This window comes from Rattus norvegicus, chromosome 5, assembly GCF_036323735.1.
Source record: "Rattus norvegicus strain BN/NHsdMcwi chromosome 5, GRCr8, whole genome shotgun sequence".
Lineage (NCBI taxonomy): Eukaryota > Metazoa > Chordata > Mammalia > Rodentia > Muridae > Rattus > Rattus norvegicus.
In genome coordinates this window covers 9,188,398-9,206,025 of record NC_086023.1, presented here as the reverse complement: position 1 = coordinate 9,206,025, position 17,628 = coordinate 9,188,398, and the positions used below count along the sequence as shown (strand labels likewise).

Below are 17,628 nucleotides of genomic sequence, written 5' to 3'. Positions count from 1 at the left end.
GATTCCTCCAGAGTGTTCTCACCGTCTCCTTTCATTATGACAAGCATGTATAGCTGGCACTCCAGCTATTCTTATACACACATAATTATAGGAGCAGTAGTTTTGTTATGTGTTTAGTAATTATAATGTGTACCTGCATAGCAATCCTCTTTAATGATGCATGCTTCTGGACCTCAGCAATGTCCCCAACTGCCAAACCAATCTATGAGATGACAAAAGATCAATCATAATATGATACTTAAAGTTAAATTAAAGTTTAATACTTTACTTTCCACTCAAACTTCAATAACTGAACACTGTAAACTAAATGGTACGTAATCAGCTGCACACACTGGATCAAATAGTAAATATATGCAGTGAGATTTCGTCCTTTTACATCTCTGGGGCCAGCCAGTCTAACTGTAGCTCGTCAGGCTGCATTTGCTTGATGTCCCTGGGAGGCCTGCTCTTTTCTGAGGGAGATGAAGGAGAGGTTGAAAGGGGAAGGGAGGAGAGAATTGGAAGAGCAGAGGGAGGGAAACAGCAGCCAGAATGTGATATATGACAGAAAAGTTTTTTAAAAGGAAAGAAATAAGTATTGGGGCCATGAGTCTAAAACTGATGGTGGTAGCAGACTGAATTTTGTACGGTGCCTTCTATATATTCTCAAGGAACAACAGACGAAAACGTTAACAAGTTCCCACATTCCTTCTTCAGAAAGGTATGAATTGTGCTCACGAGTGCACAGTCCTTATGGTAAAGTAACTGTTTAGTATCTTGCCAATTAAACATTTAAATGGTGGCAAGCTCTCTCTGCCAACGTGGAATCATAGCATAAGATGAGTTGGCAGCATCTGATTCACACCGGAGCAATGTGGGTGGAGCCCTTCATTGGTGAAGGGATCCTGCCCAGAGGATCTGAGCTGAACTTTGCAAGGTCAGAAAGAGTCGGCCTGTGGTGGGAGGGTGTTCTACAAAAAACGAAAATATTTCACAAAAGTTCCGGAGGCAGGAAGGAAAGGCGACACGGTCCTGTGGAAAACGGGAGCTAAGATCAAGATGACGGTGATTAAAAATAAAGATAAAGAGATAGACATTAAAGCATGCGATACAGATGGGTCTGGACTTCTAAAGGCTTCTAAAGAGCCACGAGAATAAATTTAACAAGCCCACTTTCAAAATGATCAGCTTTGAATTAGCTATTCTGTAGTGAAATTCATAGAATTTGACAGAGAAACGAGATAGCACACTTCTCTATTTACTGTTGTGATAAAGATCAAGTCTTGAGATGCAGGTCAGTTAGAGGAAGAGGTGAAGGTAAGAAGGGGTGAAGGCAGGAGGCAGTAATGAAGAAACCCTCCCCGACCTGAGTATCATGCCTCCGGACAAGGAAAGCAAGAGCTATTCATAAGTTTGCTGCCTTCTGTCCTTTTTGTCAACAACAGAAAGCTGACTAATACACCCCTAGTAGAGATTAAAGGGGTTAAGAATCCTTATCATTCCTAAATGTTTGAGTAATTAATGGAGGGAGCAAAGGTACACCACGTACCAGTAGGTTCATGAGAACAATTGGGACGAACATTGTGAAGGCAATAAGCTGCCCAAAGGTGAGGACCGGGTATGCCAACTCATTCCTGAACAACGGTTCTAGGAAAGCATCTCGGTAATTGATGTCTCCCAGCATCATACTGAACGTCTGGATTAAGGAAAGCAACGGGGTGCTGAAGGCATCCTGAAAAAGAGAAGGAAACAAAAACAGGAAATGAAAAGCATGTAGCATGAAAAGGGAATTCCTGATAGTCAAATGATAAACATGATGCTAAAATTTAATTCATGCACGTAGCTAGTGAGGTGCAGCCTTGAGAAATATTAATAAACTACAATCATCCAAAATAAACAGAAAATGTTCATACTCAATATAAACTTTTGACAGAGAAAAATCTTAAAAAAGTATATTTTTCTGCTATAAAATCATTGAAAAGATATATAAAATAAAAGGTACTCAAACACAGTTATTAATTTACCAGGTCATTAAGATTTAAGGATAAAAATGTATTTTCAATATTATTAATGATAAAATCAACTAGAGATGCAAATATCTCACTTGGAAATTCAGGAGGACGTAAAAGCTGAGGCCAAAAGCCAATAGCAGGAAGATAAACACTCCCGTCGATCTCAGCAATGTTTTAAAAATCACCTCCAACATAACAATGAAAATGCCACAGTTCTCAAACCTGGAAAAATAAAATCATTAAAGCAGTTGCTCACTGTGTGGGGAAGTCAGATCGAAGGTTTAATGAGATAACTGAAGCCAGTCATTCCAGAACAAAGAAACAAATGCAAATCTGTCCTTTTGGAATAAACAAATACATGGAAATCTGCAGGCAAGCAGGTTTCTTATCTGACTATTTTCCTCCTCCTCCTCTCCTTTCTTTTCTTTCTCCTCATCCTCCTTGCCCTGCTCCTCCTCCTCCTCTTCTGATTTTAAGACAGGGTCTCCACCTGAAGCTCAAGAAGGACGACTGAAGTGCCGATGCTTCAGTCCTTCTTAAAATAGGGGGAAAATATTCATAGGAAGAAATATGGAGAAAAGTTTGGAGCAGAGACTGAAGGAATGGCCATTTGGAGCCTTCCTCACCTGGGGATCCAGCTTATACACACACACACCACACACACACACACACACACACACACACACACACACACACACACACACACACACACACGCACACGCACACACACACATATATATGGAAAGAGAGAGAGAGAGATCAAACCCAGACAATATTGATGAAGCCAAGAAGCACATGCTGACAGGAGCCTGATATAGGTGTCTCCTGAGAGGCTGTGCCAGAGCAAATACAGGGGGGAAAGCTAGCAGTCAACCAGTGAACTGAGAATGGGGTCTCCACTGGAGGAGTTAGAGAAAGGACTGAAGGAGCTGAAGGGGTTTGCAACTGCATAAGAACAACAAAACCAACCAACCAGAGCTCCCAGGGACTAAACCATCATCCAAAGACTACACATTGACAGACCCATGGCTCCAGCTGCATATCTAGCAGAGGATGGCCTTGTTGGGCACCAATGGGAGGAGAAGTCCTTGGTTCTGCCAAGGCTTGATGCCCCAGTGTAGGAGAATGTCAGGGTGGGGAAGTTGGAAGGGGTGGGAAAAAAGACAGGGTCTCTCTGTGTAGCCCTGAACAGAGTGTTTCTGTTTTGTTAATACCACCTTCAGTGTTTTATCAGTTCACCAAGAGAAAAGAAATTTACTTTAAGTGGTAAAGAGAAACCATCATAATCCAACTTAAAAAAAAGTGATGCCAGTTGTTTAACAAGGGGATTGGGGACAGAAATTCTGTTATGGATCAAGTAGAGACTGAATGAAGGAGCATACATTTTCCGGAGCCCACAGGACAGGGCACAATTTACACTCAACCCTCCTTGTGACCCACCTATAGCATAATACAGTGTGAAATGTTTGGATAGACGGCAGGTGCAACCTCTGGCCACTAGCTTGTACTCTTTTTCTTTGTTAAAGAAAGATTCTTAAAAGAAGGAATCACAACATGTAAAATAAAAATACACTACCTAATATATACACGAATCAAAACATTGTCTTGTACTTTGTAAATATGTGTTGACTAAAAAAAAATACACATTTTTGAAAATCTGAAAGGAAATTTAGCCATGTTCACAAAGGCAACAGAGATATAGAAAGCTCACTGCTAGTGCCTGGCGTGGATCTGCTTTCCTCCCACTCACTGCTCTTCCCACACCCATGCCTCCAAGGATCCACACCTCAGTCAGCAAGATTGTACTACAAACAGCCACGGAGATTAAAGTGGGGTAGTATTTCCCTGGAGGACCAAGTCTCCAACACAGCCTAATTCTCAATTTACTAGATGAAATCGTCAGTAACGTTCCCTTTACTCGATGCAGAGGTTTCTTCTTTTATGCAAAGCAGATCTAGCCATTTACTTCTTGTTATTATAAACACATGTAAAGAGGACATTTAACTCAAAACCAGCAACTCTTAGGAGGTGAACTTAGCACATTTTCCCTCTCTTGAATTATTATTTTTAAAATTTCCCTGCATTTCTATTACTGTTATTCCCTTAATATGAGTGTTTGAACCTAAAGTAAATGCTTATCAAGCTACGTCAGGTGGAACAAGAGTAGTCGATGCGTTCAGTGCCATTCCTACACATTTGTTCTGGGTTTGTTGTTGCAGGCAGCTTTGGCATGGAGGCCACCATGGCCATGGCTGGAAACTCTTTTGATGATTAATTACACTGACAATGGTGAGCTGCAGCTGGTGCCTAGTGAGCTGAGGTTAGGGATGCTGCGAACTGTGTAACGTGTTGTTACATTTTCAGAAGAGCCCCTTCCGCACACTCACATACAGCACAAATAATAAACGGGTCCCCAAAAGAGGAGTTAAAGCCTCAGTCTACATACCAAATTTCAGAGCCCCGTACCCTTCAGGATTAAGATATTAAAATACATTTGAAACAATTGGAAATAGTGAAAAACATGTTACAAATTCACCTCACCTGTAATAGTTCTTTCTTTGATATTAAAAGGCTTAAAGAACGTGAATGTCATCCAAGCTGGTCTTACCTTTGAAGATATAGTAGGAAGTTCATCCAGTAGAAGAATATTGCTATCGCTCCACATTGCCACTGCATATACGCGGGGATGTCGAGGAATAAGGGCAACACGAAGATCATACTGGTGGTGTAGATGACCCACTCCAGAGCATTGTTGTAGTCCAGAAAGTAGTTCCTTTTCTGGGTAGAGGAGGAAGGAGAACGTGCACATGGAGAAATCTGGCACTTACGAATTGTAAAGTGCTACCTAGTTTTGTTGTTGGTTTGTTTCATTGTTTGGTTGGTTGGTCAGTTGGTTGGTTGGTTGGTTGGTTGGTTGGTTGGTTGGTTGGTTAGTTGGTTGGTTGGTTTGCTGGTTTTCCATATACAGGGTACATTTTCCCTTCAGGGAACTTCTAAAGAACTGCTTTCACAATTTCTGAGCTCTCTCTACGTTTAAGGACACACATTTTTGGTAAGGCATAGGGTGCAAGACCCTCAGTAAAAATGTTTGAGACCTGTGCTGAGAGTTAACTGAGGAACCAAACCAAAGCACAAGACTGTCTTGTGTCATGAATTTAATGTCTAGAATGTTCTAGACATTAAATGTTCCATACTGTAAAGCATTTAAATATAAACCAGATGAAGGGCGATCAACTCTAATAGAAGATTTATAGAATGTTATAGTTTTTAAGCTATCATTTGCAGGGTTCAGTTAGGAAAATGAGGGCAGATAAGAGATAATGTGGCCTAAATCATTTAAGGTAAAACAGGTAACTTAACTCTAGGATTGTGACAATTTACTGAAACAAAGAATATACATACACACAAAAGTATTTGTAACTCAAAATAGTAAATTAATACAAGTTTTATTAATACCATTAGTTTCTAATAAAAATATCAATGCACTTATATAACAATGAAAACTTTTGAAATAGAATGCTATAAGAGATGTGATTTTTTTAAAAAAATTAAAAATATACAAAAAACATAAATTAAAAATTTTAAAACTATAATACAAAATAATGGGTTTCTCTCATTTTGGATACTCTGTATAATTCTTACATTTAAAAATAGAAATAAAGTAAGAGAAAATATCATAAAACATCTCCAAGCCATGTATGTGGCACATACAGATAATCCCAGCTTTCCAGAGGTGATGGCAGAAGATCATGAGTTGAAAGCCAGATTTAACCAGAATAAGACCCCCTATCTCAAACAATGTTTCTCAATTTTATAATTTCCTTTTCCACAATAAAAAGAAAATACATTGATCTCACAACAACAATTCAAAGACAAACTTGGTTGAAAGGGGAATTGGATAAACTCTGTAAAATGTTTATATTTCAAATTTGAATTGACTTTATAGCATTACAATTAAAATTTATAATAAGCAAAATATCTTAAACACAGCCAAGACATTCATAAGGATCACTGTGTACAGACACAGAGACAAACCTCCCTGGAAGTAGTAATGGTGGGCAACACTTTCTCACATGCTTCAATTATGCAAGACCTTACCAATAATTATGTGACTTTTACATTTTGAAGTTTCTATATTAGTCAAGCTGTGTGAATTTAGAATGACAAAACCATTTCGAATAATTGTTTACTAATTAATTCTCTTTATATTAAAACAGCTAATTTAAAAATACAACTGAATAACATACCTGTTGGAAAATTTGGACCACTTCTTTGCAATATCCAAATATACTTGATAAAAAAACTAGAATCATACATATTTTTAATGGAAACGAATTCTGTAACAAAAAGTATAAGACAAAGGGGTTATGAGGAGTTTATAAGTACACAACAATTATTTGCATCATTATTTCCTACTATTAATTTTGTTTCGCTCTCATTTCATTTTTTCCATTGTCTACAATTTCACTGAAGGGAAAGTTAGTGTCATGGCAATACCCATCTCTTTTAGTAGACATGACATACTAATTTCTTAACACTTCAATCATTGCATGGTCAAACAGTGCAAAGTGAGCTATAAAGGAACACAGATCTGCAGACCTGCATACATTTTTTAAAAACATGATTAACTACACATGCCATAAAAATTACTGCTTTAAAGTTTTTATCACACATACTTCTTATATAGTGTGCATTTGTGTATGTGCACACGTGCATGTGTGCATGCACTCATGTCATGGTGTGAAGGTGGAAATTGGAGCACACCTTGAAGAAGAGGTTTCTGTCTTTCTATTATTTGGGTTCTAGGTATTGAACTCATGTCATTGGGCTTAGTAACATGTGCTTTTAACCCACTGATCCACCTCATTGCCTTCCACCCCCAATTTGCTATTTTAAATCCTCTACATCTTCAATACTCTTTACACTATAACATGTATGATTCCTATCATTAAATGCACTCACATCCTTACATTACCATCACTCTATTTCCAAAACTTCTCAATTATTTCATTTTAATAAAAGCCTGCACTTGGCAAAATACCTCTTCCAACTTCCCATCTCCTGCATTCCTCACAATGACAAAATGATGGGATTCCAGAAAGGCTGTAAAATCTCACATTTAGCATTTTAACAAGATGTTATTCCTTTGCAAACTCTCTTATTGATAATTTGTTAATATTTGTTCTCACCCCAAGACAGCTTTAGAAGACACATGTCCATATATAAGCTCTATTTATAATAATCAAAGTCCTGATATTAAAAACTTGTTATTTCTGAGGAAAAACAATTTTTACAATTCTTAATTTTAAAATGTCAAAGTTTTAAAATACCAGAGTGTTTATTCTTTCCTCATGAGTACTAATAGTTTCATTGATTATTCCAGTAGAATTGAAGGCCATTCCAGGCTGTATTTTGACAACAAGAAGGGTCATGGGTATGAGACCAAGACAATAAGATCCTAGGTTCATCATATGAGCTCTGAAGCCATAGGCACACCTACAAAGAAATGAGTAAATCACAAATGAACCATCTCAAATAAACGTATTTAAAAGACACCTATGAAAAAAATAGCAACGATCTATTTCCAGATGTCTAATCTATAGTTCATTGCATTTTACAGCCAAAGTTCTTGTGACTCACCTTCTCCATTTTCAGAGGTGGAATCTCAGCTGCTGAACAAACAATAATGTGCCATCAACTCATGGAAAAGCAGTCTTCTCTCCATGGGCCCTAGCTACAAGTTGAGGCTATCCGTACTATATACGAATTACCTCACTTCTCACTAAACTCCATGACCCAGGATGTAGGTTTGTATCTCAGACAATAATTCCTTCCTACCCCTCACATATTTGACACAAATATATTCGTATCAAAGATAACCTCCATGATTTTTAATGACAAAATTTGCCTTCGATTCTTATTGCTCTTAAATTCTAAACCATGATAATAAATTCTAAAACAACAAACTAAATTATTTTAGCAGCAAGAAAATTATTTAAAAGGCTTTCGGTAGAGGTAATAGTAACATCAAATTAAAGAGAAGGGCAGGTACCCACCATTTCATAAGTAAGTATTCCCTACACACAGGGTGGTTGAGGAGCTCTATGCGGTTATGTTGGACCATGACCTGAAAAATGAGTAAAACACCATCAAAATAAAATGATAAGCAACTGAGGATGAACGAAGTCTTTTATTTTCTGATTTACAATATTACCATGGTATTATGAGCTCAGCATTACTTATTTTAGAAAATTCAAGAAGTTGTTTTTAATAGATAAAATGAAAAGTTTTATTTTTACAAAAACTAAAAACCCAAAACAGGAAGGAGGAAGGAAGGGAGGAACGGAGGGAGAAAGAGAGAGAAAAGAAATCATTTTTATATAGATGCAACCACTTGATTTAATTTGTTTCTTCTATCTCTGCCCCAACAATATGGCATAATATCGTTGATCTTACATAGGCTTCTAACAGAAGTAGACATTATAGGTCAGTTGGCAAGGATTTACCTTCATTCTGCCACTGAGAAAATTCAACCTTATCTTTCTAGAGGTGTATAGGACATGTATAAACAGTTAAAATAATGTGTACATTATTTTTTCAAGGTTAGTATTGAGAATATTAATATCTATTTTTAAATTACATTTTAATTATCACAGAATATGTAATCAGAAATAAATTCTAGAAAATCTAAAGTGAAAAAATACAGGCTTGGACAACATAGCAGGTATGGAAATCAAACTCGAAAAATATCTCCCCAGAGCTCTTCCATTTCTGTCAAGCATGCTATGTCCAAGCAATTCAGAGCTCAAGTGGAACCAAGTCTGTTAATGCAAACACAAGACTTACATTGAGGATTGTAAGAGGCTCATAGATCACATCCTGGGTGGGGGTTACTTTTTTGGTCATGGATAATGGGCATTGGAGATACTTGAAATTATACTCAATCTGTGGAAGACATAAATTTAAAACATCAGTCTTGTAAAGATCTCCACCTTCTTTGTAAAATGCTTTTTGAGATTTATTTATTTATTTATTTATTTATTTATTTATTTATTTATTTATTTATTTATGATGCATGGTTGTTTTGCCTACATGTTTGTCTGCATACCACACGTGTGCTTGGTGCCCACAAATTTCAGCAAAGTATACTGGATCCACTGGAACTGGAGTTACAGACAATTGTGAGCCACCATGAGGGTTCTGAGAATCAAGTTTGGGTCTTCTGAAAGAGCTGCAATGTTGTAAGCACTGAGTCATCTGTCTAGTCCTGTCATTTCTTGATAAATCAAATATGCAAGTTTAATTTTGTGCCGGATGTTAACTAGCATAACCAATCATAATTTCAAATGGAGAAAAGGAAATTAAGTTAGAACATGAAAATTATAAAAAATATGTTAGAAAGATAATCTTTCAATTTCTTTACAATTTGTAGACATGAATAAAATACAATTATTTGGTTTAGGCCCATGTCTATAAAATCATCCCAAATCTGGTGGTCCTGAGACCTGAGAAAAAAATCTTTGCTTGTCATGCTGTCCTCTTGGATCCTGGAAGGACAGGATGTCCTAGGTATCATACATGCACCATGAACTCCTGGAAAACTGGTCATCCACCCCAAGGGACATGAATTACTTTAGAGATTCATCATTCACACAAAATATCTAAGTAAAATGTATTTCTAGTAGAAATAACATTAAATATTGGTGTTAGAAGAAACTAAAAATTTGGGGGAAACAGAATGTAAGGAAAATATTCTTTCATAAATCAATAATGCAATATGAAACCAATACTCACTATTTAATGTAGATTGTAGAAATATAGTAGCACCACTTTTATATTTTCAAGGAAATTTTTAATTACACTTTAGATTATCATAATAAAGTAAGCTTACATGGTAGTCTTGGCAGGACTTGTCTTCTGTGGAAGGTATCATGCAGAAATCTAGAAGAACCTTTGAGAAAGAAAACCCAGCTGAGTATCAGACAGAAGATTGTGCATGAGAAAGGAATTTTTCCCACATCTAAAATAACAAACAAGCATTTCCCTGCTTCCCTTTGCCTCACGATCCTTCTCTAGGAATAAAAAGGGAATTGAGAGTTCTCTCCTAACTGTCACCCTAGGAGAGGTCATGGTAAATTAAGACCATGAATTTTCCTTCTGTCAATGGTATTGTCCTTCTAGGTTATATGCTTATCTGGAGTGCAGGAGACTCATAATCAGCTTCTGCACTGCTCATCCAACCATAGCTGTTGTCTTCTTCTTTGAATAGACACATATATTAAAAAATCTTCCTAGTACAAAGAAAGTAGTTCCATAAGAAAGATGATATATGACCACTGCCAGTTAATGTTAATTAGAGCTGAGTATGTACAAAAGAAGAAATTGGGTATGCCACACGAGATAGGCTTCTGCACATAAAGCAACTGGTAGTCAACATGGTTATCTCTGCCTTCTGAGAAGGCAACCTAGGTATCTTTATTTCTAGAGAACGTCAAGCACCTGTATCCTTTTTTTTTTTTTTAATTTTTAATTAATTTATTTTTTTTTTGCCTTTTTTTTTTTATTAACTTGAGTATTTCTTATATACATTTCGAGTGTTATTCCCTTTCCCGGTTTCCGGGCAAACATCCCCCTCCCCCCTCCCCTTCCTTATGGGTGTTCCCCTCCCAACCCTCCCCCCATTGCCGCCCTCCCCCCATAGACTAGTTCACTGGGGGTTCAGTCTTAGCAGGACCCAGGGCTTCCCCTTCCACTGAAGCACCTGTATCCTTAAGGAAGGTATCTTGCGTGTACATGTTAGAAACAAAAGTAAGAGCACTCATACAGCCATCAAATACCACTGTGGCTCTGCCCGAAACTTGAATTATTTGCAGGAGAAAAATCTGTTCACCAAATTTTATTATAGGTATTACATGTAATAATTGTTAAGATTCTTTTGTAAAGCAGGTCCTCATGGAACGTTTGTTGGCTAATTTTCCTCATTTAGAAACTAGAAAGAAATTATTTATGAGAGTGAGTACACCTACCACACTACTCCACCTATGAGATTTTGCTTTAGGGATCTTACTTTCATGCACTCGGGGAGGTATTCCACCATTTCCATGATTGGACAGCGATTGCTTGGAGAATCATGAGTAAAAACTTGAAGACACTCATCCCATCTGTAAATAATATGGAGGAGAAGCACAATGATTAATCATTGTTTTGCATTGCTGTTCAAACTGCAGATTATGGACTTCTAATGGAAGCCAAGCTTTAATTTCATTCTTAAAGCATCATGGTCTCATTATTGCAATGGTGCCAAGGTCTATTCATCAATATGATTCTCATCTAGTAATGGTGATTAGAAATGTGGGTGAGGTTCAGAATGGCTGGAATAGTCACCGTTCTCTCTCTTTAACTGCCTTTTAAGGAAGGCAGGCCTTACTCTTCTTTCTCACCTGAAACTATGACATGGTAAGTATGTTCAGGGGTGACTGTGTGAAGGAGAAAGTTACGTTCACATACAAGAGTTAGCAGCTTGTACTGCATCCATATTTAACATATGTGTGTGTGTGTGTGTGTCTGTGTGTAATATGCTGAATTGAATTTAAAAAATAACATGTGTTGAATACAGTAGTGAGTGTTGATCCTGGTATAATGTTTCAGTGAGTCTGTTTCTTCAACGTCGGCTAAAGAGATGGAATTTGGGGGTTGGGGATTTAGCTCAATGGTAGAGCACTTGCTAGGCCCTGGGTTCAGTCCTCAGTTCTGGGGAAAAAAAGAGATGGAATTTGAAGGTACTTATGATTCCAAAGAGAAATTAAATTTATAACAAGAAGCAAATATGAGCTCATTGATCTCTAATATAAGATCTGTAGGATGAGTCTGATGCCACTACTGCCAATCCAGAGAGTTTACGAGTAAAATTCATGTAGTATATCTGCATTATTGTCAGCCACTATGTTTAAACACTCCTGTTCACTGGCATTTCAAGGAAAATGAATTTCTTGAGACTCCACATGCTCCAAATGTAGGCTAGATCTACTGTGAATATGAATATTAGTCAACTTTGTGTCCCTCAACACAGGGGTTGTCTAAATATTTATCTGCAGTGCTATAGAGAAGTTTTGCTTGAGGAATGGGTAAAAGCCCCATCTAATTTCATCATCCAAACTCTTTAGAGGGGCTTGGTGGTTAAGAGCAGTGGCTGCTCGTCCAGAGACCTTGGGTTTGATTTTCAGCACCCACATGGTGCTCACAACCATCTAACCTCCAGTTTCCAGGGCTAGCAGCCTCTTCTGTCCTCTTCAGGCAGCATTTAGACATGTGGTGCATGTACACACATGCAGAAAACAACATTGAAACAAATAAATCTTTTGAAAAACAAGGGTAAATGCTGCAGAGAATGGTTTACAAATATACGTTCATAAAAGGTCAGATGCTGTTAAGGTACATTTCATTCAATGGTATTAGTAACCTTAGTTATACTTTCTATATTCTTATTATTTATATCTCTTTCACTTATTCATTTATTATTTATTGTGCTTGTGTGGAGGAGGGTTCACCACACTGTGTATGTTAGATTAGAGGATAACTTGTGGACGTGAGTTCTCTCCTTCCACCATATAAGGACCAACTCATAGCCCAGGCTTGCCTTCATCAGCATCCAGTTTGGGAATTTGTACTGACAAGAACATGTCAGGCAAGTTCAGGAAGGCAGACTAGAGTTTGCTTTGACAATAAACTTGTTGTCAAATTTTCCATGTGCCTAGATCCCAGTATTCTCATAAAGGTCTAACCACGTAGTATCGGACTATCATGTTAAAATTTGTAGTAATGAAGACTGAGGGGTAAGCAAAGCTTCTGCTGTCGGCAGTAAGTGAACAGTAGGCATCTCTATATGCAGACTTAAAGCTGAGGCACGTTCTTCTCATCTGCTCTCAGACTAGGGCGTGTCCCATGTTATCAGAAGACAGGGTCACAAGGAAGACAGGACACATACCTTTTACTCCTGATGGTTGTGAGAACCACTTCCTTGCGCTTATTGTGCAGTGCAATATGCAGAAAGGAAGCTTGCTTCTTGTTCAGGAGGATGTCAGCATTGTAGCTCAAAAGCATCGCAACAGCCTTTGCATGGCCTTCCCGTGCTGCAAAGTGAAGTGCTGTGTTCTTTAAACAAAACAAAGCATACAGTATGGGGTGAGAGCAGTTAGCATTCTTTGGCTGTTTTGTTGTCTCGTTTCATTGCTGAATTTCTTAAAGGAATGTTAATGAAACTACTTAATAGCAAAGTATATCATGATGTCTAAACATCATGTTCACAATGAAGCTTTTAAACAATGCATTTAAACACACACACACATACACACAGAGGGGGGCGGTGGGAGGGTACAGGGGAGAGAGAATGTTTCAAGCAGTCTGTGTTGCTTCTGGGGCAAGATGACTCTACAAGAACAAATGAGACGTTCTTAGAGTAAGGCTCTTATAAGAAGACATGGCCCTGGGGACTTATCACCTTTCCAACTGTGGATCTCAAGCACAATATGAAGTCAGCGACTGCTATAAGGATGCTTGTTTGTCATTTCCCCATATAAAAATGTCTTTAAAAAGAGAAGCAGAAATTAGATGGTTTATCTCAATCATTTCTTGAAGAAGTATACATTTCAGTCCTCTCTAAACGAATAATAAGCAATGGCAGTTTTAATTGTCATCTTGACACAACCAAGAAGAGCATTTCTACTGGTGAACTGTCTAGATCAGGTTGGTCTGTGGGAAATTGTCCTGATTGTTCATTGTTGTAGAAGGACTCAGCCCATTGTAGGTAGTGGGCACCATCATTCCTTCAGCAGGAGAAGTAGAAAAGACAAGCGGCCATATGGGAGCAAGAAGGCCAGAATCCATTCATTTCTCTCTGTTCTTGGCTATGTATGTGATACAACTAGCTGCTCTGAGCATCCGCCTTGACTCCCTTCTATGATTAGCTGTAATGGAATTGTAAGCCTGAGAAACCCTCTCTCTGTGTTGTCAGAATGCTTTACCATGGCAACAAAATGAACCTAGAAATTAGTACCAGAGAAGTAGAATTGTTGCTGCGATGAACCTGATCTCATGACTTTGAATTCTTTTGTTAGAGGGTTGTGGAGGGCTATGGAACTTTAGATTGGAAAGCTACTGAGTACTCTGAGCTTGATGGGAAATTCTTGTGGTATAGGAGCTTAGAAAATAAGGATACTCAAGAGGCATCCAGGTAGTGGAGGCCCAGATCATGATTCAGGGGGAAACAGTTTATTGATAACAGAGATAGGGGTCATTTGTATGATATTTTGGCTAAGAATCTGTATGTGCTCATCATGCTGCTGCCGCAGAATCATCTGTGATTAAAACCAGGTCAGCAGTACTGAAGTGAAGCCATCTGTGATGTCTTAGGACGATAGGGAAAGATTTCCTCAGGGTAATACAATTGTGGTCCAGGGATACAGGCTATGTCTCTCAGTGGGACTTGACAATGAAACCATTGTCTGTCACGATATAGGTCTTAAAGACATGAAAAATAAAAGATTGTGGAGAGTGATTGAAGCTTGATACTTTGTCATAGGGTGGGAGTCCCCCTAGAGAGACTTTGACCAGCCACTGGTAAGGTGAACAATGCCGCCATAGAGACAGGCCAGTACTGTGGAGGATCCACTAAGGATAGGTCTAGGTGTGAAACAAGGCCAGTCTAAGCCTAGATGGAAAGCCGTATGTTAAGGATGGCCAAGCTGGACAGGTAAGGATGCCTTTCAAAGCTCAGAAGACTGCAAGCCTTGGATGCTGGACAGTGAGAAAACAACATTTGATTTACACTGGTGGGTTTTGGTTTCACTTATATGCCATGTCCAGTTCTCTGTCTTAGGGCTATTACTGCCATGATGAAACACTATGACCCAAGTAACTTGGAAAAGAAAGGGTTTCTTTGACTTAAGCTTATTGTTATTCATCGTCAAAGATAGTCAGGACAGGACACAAGCAAGGTAGGAACCAGAAAACAGAAATCATGGAGGGGTGCTGCTTTCTAGCTTGCTCATCATGACTTGCTCAGCCTGGTTTCCTATAGAACCCAGGACACCCAGGGATGCATCACCCACAATGGGATGGGGCACTCTCTCATCAATCACTAATTAAGAAAATGCACTACAGTGGTATCTTACGGGTTCATTTTCTCAGTTGAGGTTCTCTTCTTTCAGATGATGGTAGCTTATGTCAAGTTGACATAAAACTAGCCAGTACATTTCCCTTTATAAAAAGAATGCCTAACTATGTAATTCGTTTTTTTTATAGAAGCCCATGTTTATGAGATTTTAAATGTTTGAAAAGACTTTGGATGTTTAAAGAGTTGGCTTTTTAAGGAACAGGATCTTTAAAATTAAATTATATTTCATACATAATATAAATATGAGAACCAGTAAGAAAGGAAAGGACATACGTCATTTACAAATGATACCGCTATCTGTATGTCAAGTTGACAAAAGGAGAATTACAATGGTTTTGATTGTCAACTTGCCAAGAACTAGTGTCAACTCAGGAGCAGAGCCTCAATTAAGGAGTCCTCTATTATTAAAACAGAGACTGAAGGAACACCCATTCAGAGCCTGCCCCACATGTGGCCCATACATATACAGCCACCCAATTAGACAAGATGGATGAAGCAAAGAAGTGCAGACCGACAGGAGCCGGATGTAGATCGCTCCTGAGAGACACAGCCAGAATACAGCAAATACAGAGGCGAATGCCAGCAGCAAACCACTGAACTGAGAATAGGACCCCCGTTGAAGGAATCAGAGAAAGAACTGGAAGAGCTTGAAGGGGCTCGAGACCCCATATGTACAACAATGCCAAGCAACCAGAGCTTCCAGGGACTAAGCCACTACCTAAAGACTATACATGGACTGACCCTGGACTCTGACCTCATAGGTAGCAATGAATATCCTAGTAAGAGCACCAGTGGAAGGGGAAGCCCTGGGTCCTGCTAAGACTGAACCCCCAGTGAACTAGACTGGTGGGGGGAGGGCGGCAATGGGGGGAGGGTTGGGAGGGGAACACCCGTAAGGAAGAGGAGGGGGGAGGGGGATGTTTGCCCGGAAACCGGGAAAGGGAATAACACTCGAAATGTATATAAGAAATACTCAAGTTAATAAAAAAAAAAAAAAAAAAAAAGGAGTCCTCTAGATCTAGTCAGCCAGTGGGTGTGCCTAGGGGGCATTGTCTTGATTGTTAGCTGGCTCTGCCTACTGTAGGCTAGAACGAACTTTGACTCTTGTCTGTGGATGTGATGCCCGAGGCATGAGCTCCTGCCTTACAAGCCTGTCAGTGATAGGCTGTAACCTAGAATTGTGAGTCAGATGAAGGCCCTCCTCTCCTATGTTACTTATCAGGGTGTTGTATCAAAACAACAGACATAAAACTAAAATAATACCCAATAAACAACACTAAAACCAATCCTTTTGTATCACTGTGCTTTGTGTCCAGTGCTCTGCTCTCTTTATTTTATCTGGGTTCATCAAGGAGAGATAAAAATTTTAAGGTGAAATAGTCTTTGGCAGCCATGAAATCATGGCTTTAACACACACACACACACACACACACACACACACACACACACACACACACACATCCCTCACAGTTCTCCAATTTCTAGTCCCTTTTACTTATTCTTCTCATATACTAATTTTTAAAATTCTGACAAGAGGCATAGAGCAGAGCAAGGAATGAAAACGCTGTGAAGAAGGCTTCTTTACAATTCTGTGTGTTTGCTCTATGCCAGGATTGATTCGGTCAATGAAATCCAGTACCTACCCCTTCTTCATCTAGCCGGTCTGTGCACTTCAAGTTAGTGTCAAGAATGACCTTCATGGTCTGAGTGTAGCCACCCATGGACGCATGATGCAAAGCAGTCCAGCCATTGTGGTCACTGTTAAAGAAGTAAGAGAAGACATGCAAATACACTTACAGGGAACTGTGGAAGGTGAACCACTGACTGTAGCTTGAGCTGATGGCAAAGCACGGGATGTAACCACCCAATTCTGAGTTCATATTTATAATACATGAAGCAGTTTCAAGCATAGCTGCCACTCACTTATAATTGCGATTCACTTGTGTACTTTAGTGAAGTCTCAAGATATCATCAAACTCTTGAGAGTCGGGAAAGTATAATATGTTCTGTGTGTTATTTATCAAAGCCTCAATGGGTTTATAAATATACTTTTAATCATGTTTCCCTGAACATTGGATCAGAAAAGTTTCCACAATGCTTCCACTATCTTTACAGTCACTAGTGATTGCAGTTGTAAGGTAGTTAATATTGTCTCTAAGCATTTAGGTCTACACCCTCTTGTGCTATCGAACTTCCTTATACTTACAGAAATTAAAGATACAGATATAGTGAAAGCTTGTTATATTGGTGATACTTGACCAAATACAATATAGAAAATAAATTACACAGTTTAATTTTGGCACTCATAAGCAACTATTCAGTAATGCTGTAATTAAGGGCCAGCTATGGAGCTGGGTCTCCACATGTCCTTTTTACAGGTCTGATGCTCTGTGTCCCTTACAGCAGGAATAGACTGGGCAAAGCCTGCGGCTCAAGGCTGTCATTTACACACTGCTAGACGGGCTC

At 38.7% G+C, this 17,628-nt stretch overlaps 1 protein-coding gene across 1 annotated transcript in view; it reads right to left on the bottom strand.

Moving 5' to 3' along the window:
- Positions 1 to 17,628, bottom strand: part of Trpa1 (transient receptor potential cation channel, subfamily A, member 1) — a 54,266-nt gene that overhangs the window by 11,300 nt on the left and 25,338 nt on the right. Inside the window, exons 13-24 of the mRNA NM_207608.2 lie at positions 16,806 to 16,920; positions 12,976 to 13,142; positions 11,059 to 11,152; positions 9,883 to 9,942; positions 8,838 to 8,936; positions 8,048 to 8,118; positions 7,322 to 7,487; positions 6,239 to 6,328; positions 4,600 to 4,769; positions 2,084 to 2,213; positions 1,529 to 1,711; positions 134 to 202 (exon numbers count right to left, since the gene is read on the bottom strand). Coding sequence (NP_997491.2) covers positions 134 to 202; positions 1,529 to 1,711; positions 2,084 to 2,213; positions 4,600 to 4,769; positions 6,239 to 6,328; positions 7,322 to 7,487; positions 8,048 to 8,118; positions 8,838 to 8,936; positions 9,883 to 9,942; positions 11,059 to 11,152; positions 12,976 to 13,142; positions 16,806 to 16,920 — 1,414 coding nt within the window. The remainder of the gene's footprint in view (positions 1 to 133; positions 203 to 1,528; positions 1,712 to 2,083; positions 2,214 to 4,599; positions 4,770 to 6,238; positions 6,329 to 7,321; positions 7,488 to 8,047; positions 8,119 to 8,837; positions 8,937 to 9,882; positions 9,943 to 11,058; positions 11,153 to 12,975; positions 13,143 to 16,805; positions 16,921 to 17,628) is intronic.